The sequence below is a fragment of the Anopheles nili genome, chromosome 2, assembly GCF_943737925.1.
Source record: "Anopheles nili chromosome 2, idAnoNiliSN_F5_01, whole genome shotgun sequence".
Classification (NCBI taxonomy): Eukaryota; Metazoa; Arthropoda; class Insecta; order Diptera; family Culicidae; genus Anopheles; species Anopheles nili.
Window position 1 is genome coordinate 13,467,852 of NC_071291.1, and position 12,312 is coordinate 13,480,163.

At 49.5% G+C, this 12,312-nt stretch overlaps 1 protein-coding gene across 1 annotated transcript in view; it reads right to left on the bottom strand.

Moving 5' to 3' along the window:
- LOC128731796 (amyloid-beta-like protein) overlaps window positions 1–5,907 on the bottom strand; it is a 60,549-nt gene extending 54,642 nt beyond the window's left edge. Inside the window, exon 1 of the mRNA XM_053824937.1 lies at window positions 5,836–5,907. Coding sequence (XP_053680912.1) covers window positions 5,836–5,907 — 72 coding nt within the window. The remainder of the gene's footprint in view (window positions 1–5,835) is intronic.
- Between the last annotated feature and the right edge of the window lie 6,405 nt (window positions 5,908–12,312).

The window sequence follows — 12,312 nt, forward strand, 5'->3', positions numbered from 1 at the left end:
CGTCAAGCTTATTCGTTCGCTCGTTGCGCCAGTCACCCATCGCCTGAAGCCACTCAGCCAGCATCGACGACAAAATCAAAACCACGCTTACGCCAGTACGCTGACTGTGCTTATCTGCTCCTTACGCGAGGGAAAATATGGCGCAGAAAATGTCATAATGGTTTCATATAATAAAGGAAACTCACTGGGCCGCACGGATGGCGACCGAAAGATAGGACACCCTGCCCGGAGATAGTTGGTCGATTCGCGCCCGTTGCGCGTTGCTAATAGTGCCTTCGAGCCGTATATAAGCATGTGCGTCCTCTTTCTGCCGTGCGCTCGATGTGCGGCGAATCCGTTTAGTTTCGCGCGGTGGTGGGGCATAAAAGCATTCGGCGTAAGAATATTAGAAAATTATTCGCTATATTCCACCTCCACCGCCATGGGCGCGGTAAGACAAACCACAAACGCAGAACGCTGGTGTAATACATTGTTCCCAGTTGTGGGTTTCAATCGACGGGGTTGCAAGCTGTGCGCGACGAAAAGTACGCCCTTTGCACGTTTCAACGTACGCCACGAGACTCTAGCCATTTCTTAGCGAGTTCACACCTTTACCACCGGTTTCCGTTGGCGCACCGCTCTTAATTAGAAAACCCATTCACGGGTGAGCTTTTTGGTGGGAATCACGTTGTGCCCAGGGATCGACAGAGGAAATGAGCTCCGGTAGATTTCCGTGGCAGGATATTGAGCAAGCGGGATGGATTGAACAGTCGAAAGAGTCGAAAAAAGCGAGAAGTAACGAATCTTGAGCTATTATCAGAGCACCATGGAAACCGAGAAACGTTCACCACGAACGCCGGGAGTGATGTTCTTGGGAATGGCAACCAAATTAACCTTCGTGTTCGAAGAATTACATGTTTTCCAATCGGAGTCGAATTAAGCGAAGAAAAAAAAAGGCCCTACCCGTAATGAATACGTCAAATGTGCTGTATAAGCCTTCCGTGAATTTCCATCAACACATTGATTGTTTGGGGAAATAGAACATACTTGAGATGACGAAGTTAAATTACTTCTGTGAAATTGACAAATTCTAATTCTATTTAATGATATGTTCGTCAATGTGCCTAAGGGTCTGACTAGCAAATCTTCCTAAGTGTTTGATGGACACCAACGAATTTATCAACATGTTCTCACTGTCTTCCATTAATTATCCAGCGTTTCTCGCTTCCCTGGCTAACGATTCCTTTGATCGAGCCTAAAATAACAGCGTAGGATGCGCGATTGTCGCAAAGCTCATGACGATGACGTGGAAACGATAGATAATAAAGACCCTTCGGGTTCATATTTTCACCACCTACGTCAACACCGGCATCGATCCACGCGCGATTTGAACGGATATGAAAGGGTGCCTACATTAACCGTTCAACGATAGTGTTCAACAATGACGCTCGGTCCCACGCCCTAGCTGACGGATGAACAAATGTTCGCCCAGGGTCGCAGGACGAAACAACGGACAAAGTTCGTTTTTCCCCAAGTTGGGCACTTTTTTGTTTCGTTACTGGGGCGTTCACATTTTCGTCACTTTTTCCTAACCCCAAAGGGTAGCCTTCGGTCTCGGTAGGGACATGCCAGCGATGAGATGGCGCCTGGGGAAAAGGCTCACCAGCGGCAAAGGAAGTTTGCCATGCGCAAATGCTAGCATACTTTAAGGCGCTGGCGAGGACACAATTTCGAGCACCTACGTTGGGTGGTTGAGCGGAGAAACAAAGGACCCGGTTGTAACGGTTTGTTGTATCCTGTTTTAACTAAATTATAAAGATCGCTGAAGCCGAAACCGTTGTTCCGGGCGGCCCCGGCGAACCCACCTTCCGGTTCTTTTTTTTTCCTTTCTTATTTTTGTGTTTTTTCGTATTACTTTTTGCTCCTTATCGACCGTCCCGGTATCGGCCGACGCCTAGGGCGCCTGGTTTGGCTTGTGCCCCAACAAAGGCAACGGTGGCGAACCCGCGCTAGCCCGCGGGCTATTTGACGGTACTTTTCGCCGTAGTCTATCATTCGCAAAGGCTCGGTTAACTTTCCGGTCCGGCACAGCTGGCCAGTGCGAGCGACTGCTAAGTTTCACCGAGCACGCCCGGAATATCACGTGACAGATTTTAATTTATTCAAAGGGACAGTTTTGCTCCGATAAAATTAGGGTTCAAAACGGTGATGAAGCACTCGAACGCACGCATTCCCACGCCACAAAACACCATCCCCTGGTGGTGGCGCCCTTAGCAGCTTTTTACGTTTCAAGCTGTCGGGGCTGTTGGCTTTATTTTATTTTATTTTTTTTTTTTGCGCTTCATTTTTGTTCCGTGTCGCCGCATTTTTCTTCATTATCGCGCGATATTAACACAAAGCGCAGCCCACGTAAGCAGTTAGGCGATATTTTTGGGCCTTTTGATCTCGCCAGTCACGGGCACGAATCGGTGGAGGACGACGGACGGATAAAAGTCCATCAGTTCCTGGACCGGGGCGTTATCAGGACAATCGGAGAAAAGTGCGGGAAATGTTCGAGGGCCGTACATTTGTGGGTCCGCGGTGTCTCGGGGTTTCACCGTTGCCAAATGACTTCCGCTTTACAAACGGCCAAAACGTGAGACGGACCCCAAATTGAGGCCGACTCTGGAGGGTATTTCCTTCGAATTAGGAAAGGACCTATCGTCCTTGCTGTTTTTCTTTTTTCGCTCGGTATTCGATAGCTCACAAGCGTGGCCGAGATGGGTTGTAATGATTCGTGGGCAAGATGGAACGTCCAATGCGAGGGTGTCCTTTTTACCGATACACCCGAACGGATCACAACGGAAGCCTTTTTCTTTATTTATTTTTTATACGCCGGGTTTTTGTTACAGCCGTTTTCGTTTCGCCATCGATTTTCCATTATGATATCGTTCATCGTTTTTCGGTGAATAGTGGGATAGCGTCTGCAAATTGTGGGATATTTTGTAACAATGCTTCTGTTATGAATGGAATGCTTTTGCGAGCGTGAACGAATCAATTAACCTTCCTAGGCGCTAAAGTAATCCTCCAAAAATGTCACACACACACACACACACACACATTGATGATTGAAACACTACCATCCTAAAGGCAGTGAAAGGTGTATAAAGATTTGTTTTTTGTTCGCAGCCATCTTTTGTTTGTCCCGCAAAACCAACATTCAAAGCTCGTTTTCATGCCACGCCATATTAATCACGCATTTTACTGTTACTTAATGTCCCAACTTTCAACGGGGCTCTGGTTCCTGTAATCACAACTCCTCCGTCGTAGCTTCTTCCTGCTTGTGCTCTTCCGCGGTGTGCGTCGCAAATCCTCTTCATAAAATCGTAAAAAAATTATACGACCGTCTGCGGGATAATCCAAATTTACACCACCCCAGCGAGCAGAGCACGCACAAAAGTTCTTCGTCACATTTCGCGCCACCAACCACCAGCGTCCTAGGGCCCGGTGCTCATTTCGGTCGTGTTAATTTCATTTCAAGGAACGGCGACGGTTCCGGGCGTAGGCAAAAAACAGCCACTGCAAAGGTTTAGCTAATCAATTTACAAAATCAATTTCGAACAGTTTCACTCCAAACCCGAATGTCGGCCACAGGCTGGATAGCTGTCTTAAGATGCAAAACCAACTCGGCCAAGCCTTCCAGAGCACGAAATCTATTTCGCCGTTTTATACGCTCCATTACATAACGTTGCCCGTGTGGGGGGTATCCTTTTATTTTGCGCGTTGCGTGGGAAAATGTCAGAATGCCTCTAAACTCGACCCCTCGCGGCAGTGTTTCAACCCTCTGTCCAACCCAAAGCGCATCGCCTGGCAAAAAAAAGGTCCTCCGGAGCAGTCAACACCCTCGATTTAAACGTGCAAGCCACGATGTCCCCTCCGTAAGCTCAGCGCGCGGTGTCAGGCGTAATGCCACGCGCGCGCCATGCCATGACTCATGCTGCATATTAAAATCCTTCGTCACTCTGAAGGCTGAAGGCAACCGGATGGGGCCCTCTCGTATCTCGCATTTACAGGCGGCCTCCAGAGTCAGGGTGGTGTGGAAGCGTGGTGCAAGGGCGAAACCTTTCGCTGGCAAAGTTTTCCCTTCGCCTCAAAACCCATCCTGTCAGTGCCAGTGACATCCGCAGCGGTGGCCACGGTGGGAAGTGTCGAACAGCTGCCTTGTTTCTCCGCGGCGCGAAAGTGATGGCACGGCGGGAACGGGCCGCACCGGTCGGTCCAATTCCGAAATTCTTTTTGCGCAGGACACCCCACTTGGTGGTGTGCCCCATGATTATGGTAGTGGTGGCTTTCCGAGGTGCGCCTCGGTCCTTCCTGCACAGCGCTTTTCCACACAGTAGTAGTAGTAGTAGTAGTAGTAGTAGTATTGTGGGACCTTTTCCACCGGTGTGCTGAAGTGTAACTACCAGCAAGTGTTTGCGTTACACTACATGTATGTGTGAGTGTGTGTGTGTGTGTGTGTGTGTGTGTGTGTGTTTGTCTGTATGTGGGCGAGTGGGTGCGCTTTGTGAGGGGAGGTCTTTTTTATCCTATTTTATTCCAGCCAGAATTATGCTCCGGCTGTCAGAAGCCCCTCGCAAGAATAAACAACGAGCTGGGAGCGAGCGAACGGCAAGGCTCGGGTTTTCCACATGGCGGAGCCTAAAATCGCATGTAAACATACACCCACATCCTTCGCTGGATTCTGGTGTAGGCCTCGGGTGGTGGCGAGAAACTGGCTGGCCGAGGAGTAGCTAACCAGGAACGCGCCGGGAAGAAAGTGTGCCCTGGTATCGATTTTTCCGCTTTTGTGTTGGAGCAAAGGTTCCTATTGACGTTCGCGCTATTGACAAGGGGTGAATGGTAAGGCACTTCCCTTACTTGCACCTACACACGTGCAAACACGCCACAGATCGGACATGACCATTCTCCGTTGGGTGGCGTAGATGCCGCTGAAGCCCTAAATAAAAATATAAACCGAAAAGGAAGCAATATTCTTCCCCACAAAGGGAGTCAAAGTGGACGGATACGGATACGTTGCCGCAAGCCACCACCGGAAGGGCTTGGGACGGGACAGAGAAAATGAACCGATTATTACAATCGCCATTCTGCGCGAAACTGGCACCTGTCGGCGGCCACTGGAAAGGTTTCCCTGCGTAATCTTATCCCTTTAAGCACCAATGCCGGGCAGTGTATCGCTTGCACCAAGTGCAAATCTTACATTCGGACTGTATGTTGTTTCCCCGTCAATGAGACAGGTCACCACAAGGACCGATGGCAAGCGATGGTTAAGCCTTCTTAAAGCAAAATAAGACACAAACGATACGGACAAATGCAATCAAGAATGCATTAGAGTTGCATGCGGCACAAGTTGACATCGCAACCCTTACTTCCGAGCACGGAACACGAGACCCAGAGCGGGCTAATGCAGAGCAAAAAGGGTGCTATGTTTCAGGTTGCGTGTCGTCCTTCCTGTGAATGTGAGTTCAAGGTGCCCTAACCGTGGTGGCGTATCTAACCGTACCGAAGGCCACTGCCTCGTGGGGCAGCCCGGCTAGCCTTGGCAAAGCTGACGAAGCCAGCGATTCCCCCCGCCCGTAGCGAGAATCGATATCTGATGTGTTTCCAGCTGGAAACAGGATCTGGCTGCGAGAATCCTGTATCAAGCCGGCGCAGCGCAGAAACCACACTGCAACGGACTTGTGAAACCCTCTAGAACCATCTGTTTTCGTCGTTCGAAATGACACTGTGCCGCTATCGGGCACAAATTTTGACACGAGGATTAGCGTTAGAAGATAGAGGACTTGCTGTTGAAAACCTTGTCTTAATGTCGCTTACCTGACTCGGATACGTGGAGCAGAGCGCCACCAGGATGAACGCGAACGCTGCTGGCCACGCCGTCGACGTCATGTTCGCTATGCCTGTTCGCTGTCTGTTGTTCGATCAAACGGTGTAGGAACTGCGACACTTTCTTCCTTGTTCAACGGAGACCCCCAAACGTTCTATCCGTTGTAGCCCCCCTAGGGTGGGTTTTCTTCTTGAGCGTGTGTTTTTTTCACTACGGAATTTCCACCTCAACGTAACGACCCCACTCACAGTACTCGCTCTCTCTCTCTCTCTCTCCAAATGCACACCACACGTTGTGTACCAACGCACACTAATGCACGACACACGGAAAGGCTCGGAGAAATGACTTCGCCACTCTGTAATTAAATTTTACCTATAAGCGCAATGAGAGAAAAGCCACGCATAAACACACTCGATGTGGTAAGTGTTTTGGGGAAATCCTTCTATCCTTCAGCAGTTAATTGTGAGAAATCAAACAATGAGATTTCAATGTCCCATTCAGCTCTAGCTACATATTGTCCTTTTTGGTAATTGAACTCCCGTTTGGATGTTATACACTTTGCACGTCCATGTTCTACAACATATACTTAGCAGTTCTCCATATCGCAAAGTAGAATTTCTCCCAAAACATCAGAAGCAACTTTACGTCCTCTTTCGGACGGATATTTTCCACGACACTACATCGCACGAGTCCCTAATAAAATCGCATTGTTTCGCAGGCGGAAGTCATCGACGCTGATAAGCTTAAAATCGCTTCGTAGAATGAAACGGGCCAGCTACAATCGTAACACTGCCCGAATGCAATCAAATGCCCTAATCCCCATTCGTTCAATAGCTCCATCCCAATGACCGTGCCGCGTGTACACATCCCACGGGCTATGGCCTTTGTCGGAAGGGCCGACTTTGCTCTCCCTAGGTTCCCGGCAACCGTGCGCGATGTTTGCGCTTCCTTTCCAGCGAACCAATCGATAAAAATTACATCGAAGCAACCCTGGACTGTAATCGGACCGAACGGTGCGAGCCAGTGCACAGAAACAATCCCTAATCTCGGGGACTCGATTTTGGGCACACGATTTGGGTCGCACGTTATTAAATCCTTCCCAGAGCATTCCACATCCTTGGACATCACCATGGGGTTTTAGTATCCTTCGCACAAACAGAGCGAACACCTTTACGAATGTGGCTCTCGCTCTCCCACAACACGTGTTCGTCTCTTTCGCTCCCGAGCACGTTTCAACCCCTTTGCGCTCTGTCACTCTTTCGCGTGCTTGTGTGTACGCGCGCGCACACACACACACACGCACACACTGTCTCCTCCAACAGGATCTGTTATCCTTCTCGCTTCACCCTGCAAGGACACGTATGCTCCTATACACGCCCGTACCACGGTTCACTGTGTGCGCTCAGCTGCGCAATCGTGTGCCCGCGTTCGACTCCGTGTACGTACACGCACGTACACAGTAAACTCCAGTTTCGACATTTGTTCCACGACATTTTGCGCACGCACGCTGTTGTGCTGCAGGCGCAAGGGGGAGCTACACATCCATACACACGCATACACGGACACATGCACACAATCACAGGCCGAATCGTGGGGGTTTTTCACACAATGGCGCAATGTCCAGTCAGGAGGAGATTTCCCGACGGATGATTCATACGGCCGATCGATTCGTAGTGTACGGCGCACACAGCTTTCCCACTGTCAGCACATTTCAAATGCACACACACACACACGCCCACACGAGCACACATACAGACAGGATGCGGAAAACTGTCACGGAAAAGCAAGCCGTCGAAGGATACAAGGATTGGTATACCACTGTCGTAAAGCAAGAAGAAGAATCCCTTCTTTTAGGCACCGAGAACCGAGAATTTGTTCCGCATGCATATCGACACCCTGTCTGGATGCTTGCGGGAGGAATTCACAGTACAAGAAACCGATTTGGTTTTTGCAACCACACAGGTTCTTCCTGCTAAGTTCACGGAACACACTGTGGGTGCGATTTTGTTTTCACTCGACTCGCCACTTCATCAAGCGCACATTCCAACGATGGTGAGAAGCACCCAAATGGACCCAAGACTGATGTGAACCAGTTCGATTCCATCCCATGCACCCCGTCGGCACCAATACAGCACCGATTTCCGGCAGTTCCGTGGCAGTTCTTGTCTACGAGCGAACCTGTGTTCTGTGTCACTCTTCTGCCTATCTTAAGCCTCCGAGTTACGAGCCTTTCAACCACACGGAAAGTTGGGCACACGCGGTCAAGCAGAAGGTCACCAATGTGCTGCGAACCCACAGCCAGTCCGAGCACGTTGCACCTGCGACCATTAGGAAGAGAAAGTTGGTAGCTGGCTGCTGCTGCTGGTGCTGCTACTTCACGGCGCCAGCCGACGGAAACCGGTACCTTCGCTGTGGTCCACCTGGGAAGCTGCTGCCGATGTGACTGCGTACAGCACCGAATCCAAACTGTCGCCGAACGGGGTACCGGGACATTCCTCGGACACGCTCTGACACGGGCAGGTCTTGCGAGAGTCCGTCACCAGCACTGCGAGAGCCTCACGACGCGCGTTTGGAGCACGCTCTCTAGCGCTTGGGTGCTCAACAAAGAGCGGTTCGCACCTTGTGGGGTGGCTTTTTAAAGGGGGGTTGCACGCATAAATGGGTGGATGGAGCGTGGAATGCGAATCGCGAATGAAATGTTGTGGGTCTCCCATCCCAACGCAACGCATCGATTGCGAGGACGCGGCTACCGTTGGTTGGTTAAGTCTCGCGCGTTGGCATAACAAAGGTGTAATCATTGATCCGGTGCAGGAAATCCGAGCGAACAAGACGACGAAAACGCACCCACGCTCTTGTGGTTGTGGGCTCCGGAAGCCCCGTGGAAGTTGGGTGGGTTTCAAAGGCTTTTCCCCTTCGGGAAGGACTAACTATTCCCGCACCATGGGCTGACGTTAGATCCTTGCGGCGTAATTGCCCGAAAGGATGGTTTCTCGATTTCCTACCGTGTTCAGCCAGAGGGCAAGTGGTTCATGGGAAAGAACGCTTTTCCAGCGAGCGCGCGAGAGCGGAAATCGACGGGAAATTCTGACTCACCGAGGAAAACAAACGAACAACGGTTTGGTGAGAAAGCAAAAATACTAAGGAAGAGAAACTCTCCCTAGAACCACCGGTTTGGGGAGCGAGAGCGTATCCTTGGTGGTGGGCATGCGCGATACCATCGATGGCGTTATGCGATTCCATTTTGCCATTCTGATTTTCTTTTCTCACGTTTTGCTTCCCCCTTTTTGCGTGTGCGAGGCAATACCGAGACCGAGGTGGAAAGGACTGTGCCAGCAAACGCGCGTACCAGCCACAGGGTCAGCAGAACGAAACCCCACACATCGGCAATCGCGTGAAGCACCGCCAGGACATGCACAGGTCCTTTCGAGCGCGCGTGGCAGATTCACACGCTTCCGCGGTGAAAGCATTCCTGCTGCCGTTTCGTTTCGACCGGATGTTCTCGAACCGAAACTGCACATCCTTTGCGCTGTGAAGCAAACCGACCACAATGTAGCGCGAGCGCGCCACTTGGCAGCGCTCGGAATGGCCGGAAAAAAAAAACGGGACACAAACTTCCCTGGCGGCACGTGCAGCGCGGTGTAGGAAGAGACTTTCCGGGCAGTGGCGAAGAAATATCGATATAACACGACTGCTCGGTCTTTGCAACTTTTGGCTCGCCGTTTCACCAAACCCGGTGCCGCGTGGAGGTCGCATCGTCTTGGCCCCACCGTTTGCCATTGTTCGTGGATGGAATAAAGATTCGACACCGAACGGTCGCGTAAAGGACCCTCTGGAGTGTGCTGGTGAAGGCGTTTTCTTAACCCACACGGGGGCTCAAGCTCAGAGCTGGTGGAATGGAGCGGCATTGAAAGGATTTAGCACGAAATTGAACTCTCGCGCGCCAGCCACGCCGTGGGGGAAATGGTACATAAACTCCACCAGCGAGCCGACGGTAGTCTTGATTTGAAGGGGTATTTTTCAACATTACAAACGAAAATAATTCTCCCCGTTAGACATTTGCAACGCCGTAGCTTTACATACCATTTGCGAGGGTACCACACGGGTAGAAGTACCACACGGATTGTATTATTTCACACCCATGGGCGTAATAGTTTTGCTGGCGAGCCACGAACATTAGCGCGAAGACGTGCGATAAGACATCGAAGCAACCCTTGGATCGATGCGCCACACAGGCCACGGCATCGGAAATAGCTTTCGCAGCCCCGGAGCCGAAGAGTGTGCGTTGCGATCCCGAAAATAGAACGGAGGAAAAGCTGTGTAAGCGCTTGGGTCCGTAATTGTAGCACGGTTCCTTGGATGAACGCACATGGGTGGAATTCTAAATTTATCCAAAATTATCGTCCTTTCCGGTAACACTTTTTTCCGGCATCCGGTTGCTGCTGTCCTTACGAACAAAAGCTTGGGCGCTTGTCGAATGTTTAAGTTGGGTCCAGTGAGCGGTTGTCGGCCATCGAGATTACAATACTGCCACTTTTCGTTAACTCTCTACCGGTGTAATAGGAGAAAATCGTAATGATTCTTTTTTTTCTGCTCAGCATTATCAATTTTAGGTTCGCTTGGACGTACTGCCGACTTAAAGCAACAAAGTACGAAAGCCGTCGGGTTATAGAATACCTGAAAAGCATTAATTAAAAGTTGATCTTTTTAAATCCCATTTAACAAAAACAATTCCCGTACCGTGTTTTTCTGGGCTCCAACAAGAACCAAATGCCTGTTTTTGTCTGCCAATAACACGTTGTAAATGGTAGCTGCAACTACATGTCGATGGTATGAAGGATAAAAAAAACAAGATATCGTTAGCATGCAGGACGTGTCCTCTTAGCTGGGCATCAGTGGTTGCCATTGGATACGAGATGAGACAAACTTTGCTTCCTTCAGATATTTTTGCAGCTCCACCGCCTCGGTGTCATGTGCAGAAACCATATTTTCTCGAAGATACCGCCTTCGCCAATATGCTGTTATCGCGATTGTGGCTGCTCCTATGTATCTACGCTAAGCTTTACCTTAAATTAAATGTCCCACTCTCATGTGCGCATCATGTGCAGTACATATCGGTCGTGTGTTTTGTCCATGTTACTTTAGGCGTGTTGAACTTATTTCAAATTCGCTTGATATTCACATGATTGTGCTTTATTTGTTTCGATTTCAAAGCACCTCATGAGTGTCCAATTGCTAGAGTTTTCTTTTTCGTATCCATGTTGGATTATCCTAGTTGCATATTAATATTGTTTTTCCTTGATGTCATATCGTGATATTATATTCGATGTGATAAACATATTCAATATGAATAATATTAAACGGTTCGTTGATGCAGATAGCATCATTCTTGTTCTTCTTAAAAAATCAGAAGCATCATTCTTCTTCTTCCTTTTCAGCCTGAAAAAGTTTTAATTTTGCATATTGACCTGCTTTGCTCGTTGCTGCTGCTTGGCCAACCAAGCTTACGCTTCAGACCACTCTAATCAACTAAAATCCTGTCCTTGACAACACTTCCAGAATAAGTGCACTTGCCGACCATGGGACGCTTCGGACGTTCTGCTCGCTGACCTCCCGTTTACGATCGTGTTTTGCTTTTTTTTTTACAAATCACAAACCTGCACTGTAAACCATGCAAAGTTAAATGCGAAATTCAACGGAAATGGAAACCAACAGGACACAGGGCATGACATTCGGATGGTACATAATTTATTACACGACGCCGCTGTTTTCCACCATCTACGGCGTGCCGAAGCCGAAGCTTACGGCGCGTGACTGTAAATGTTTCACAATATGCTAAAAGCCTCGCTGATGCTTGACATTGCAGTTTTGCTTACGAATGCGGTTTCCTCTTTTTTTTGGTCAAATAAAAGTTACAACACCAACCGCTCCACAGAGAGCGGTTTAAGGATGCTGATTTTGTTGTAAAGTGTATGATTTGAAAGCTCTGATCTTAAACCACCGTCGAGCCAGAAAACGCATACTCGGAACACATTTGATAAAATCCAGAACGAGGTCGGCATATCGGGATGGTTTATCCTGCGTTAAAGCAACCCAGCTCCCATGGGACTCGTTCCTACGGGAGCCGAGTTTCGATCGGGTTGCCATCTTGCAGGATCCCACTCCACTCCCAAGGGAGCTTTCGACACATAGCGATCATGTGTGTCATTGCCCGAGCCCGGTTGCATCCGTTCCATCGGGCACGCATCGGTGCAAAGCGCACACACACACACAACCCGGCACATGCCCCGAGCTGTGGCCGCTGGTGCCACTTGCGACAACATGAAAAGATAGTTATCTCCACCACCATGGCACAAGCATATTTCATCCGCCAGAAGGAAAATGTCTCCAAGCGTCCGATGCGTCACCCTTTCGCAAGCCCACTATCACATCGCTGGAAGCTCCATTTTGGTAGCTGGAAGTAAGCAAAC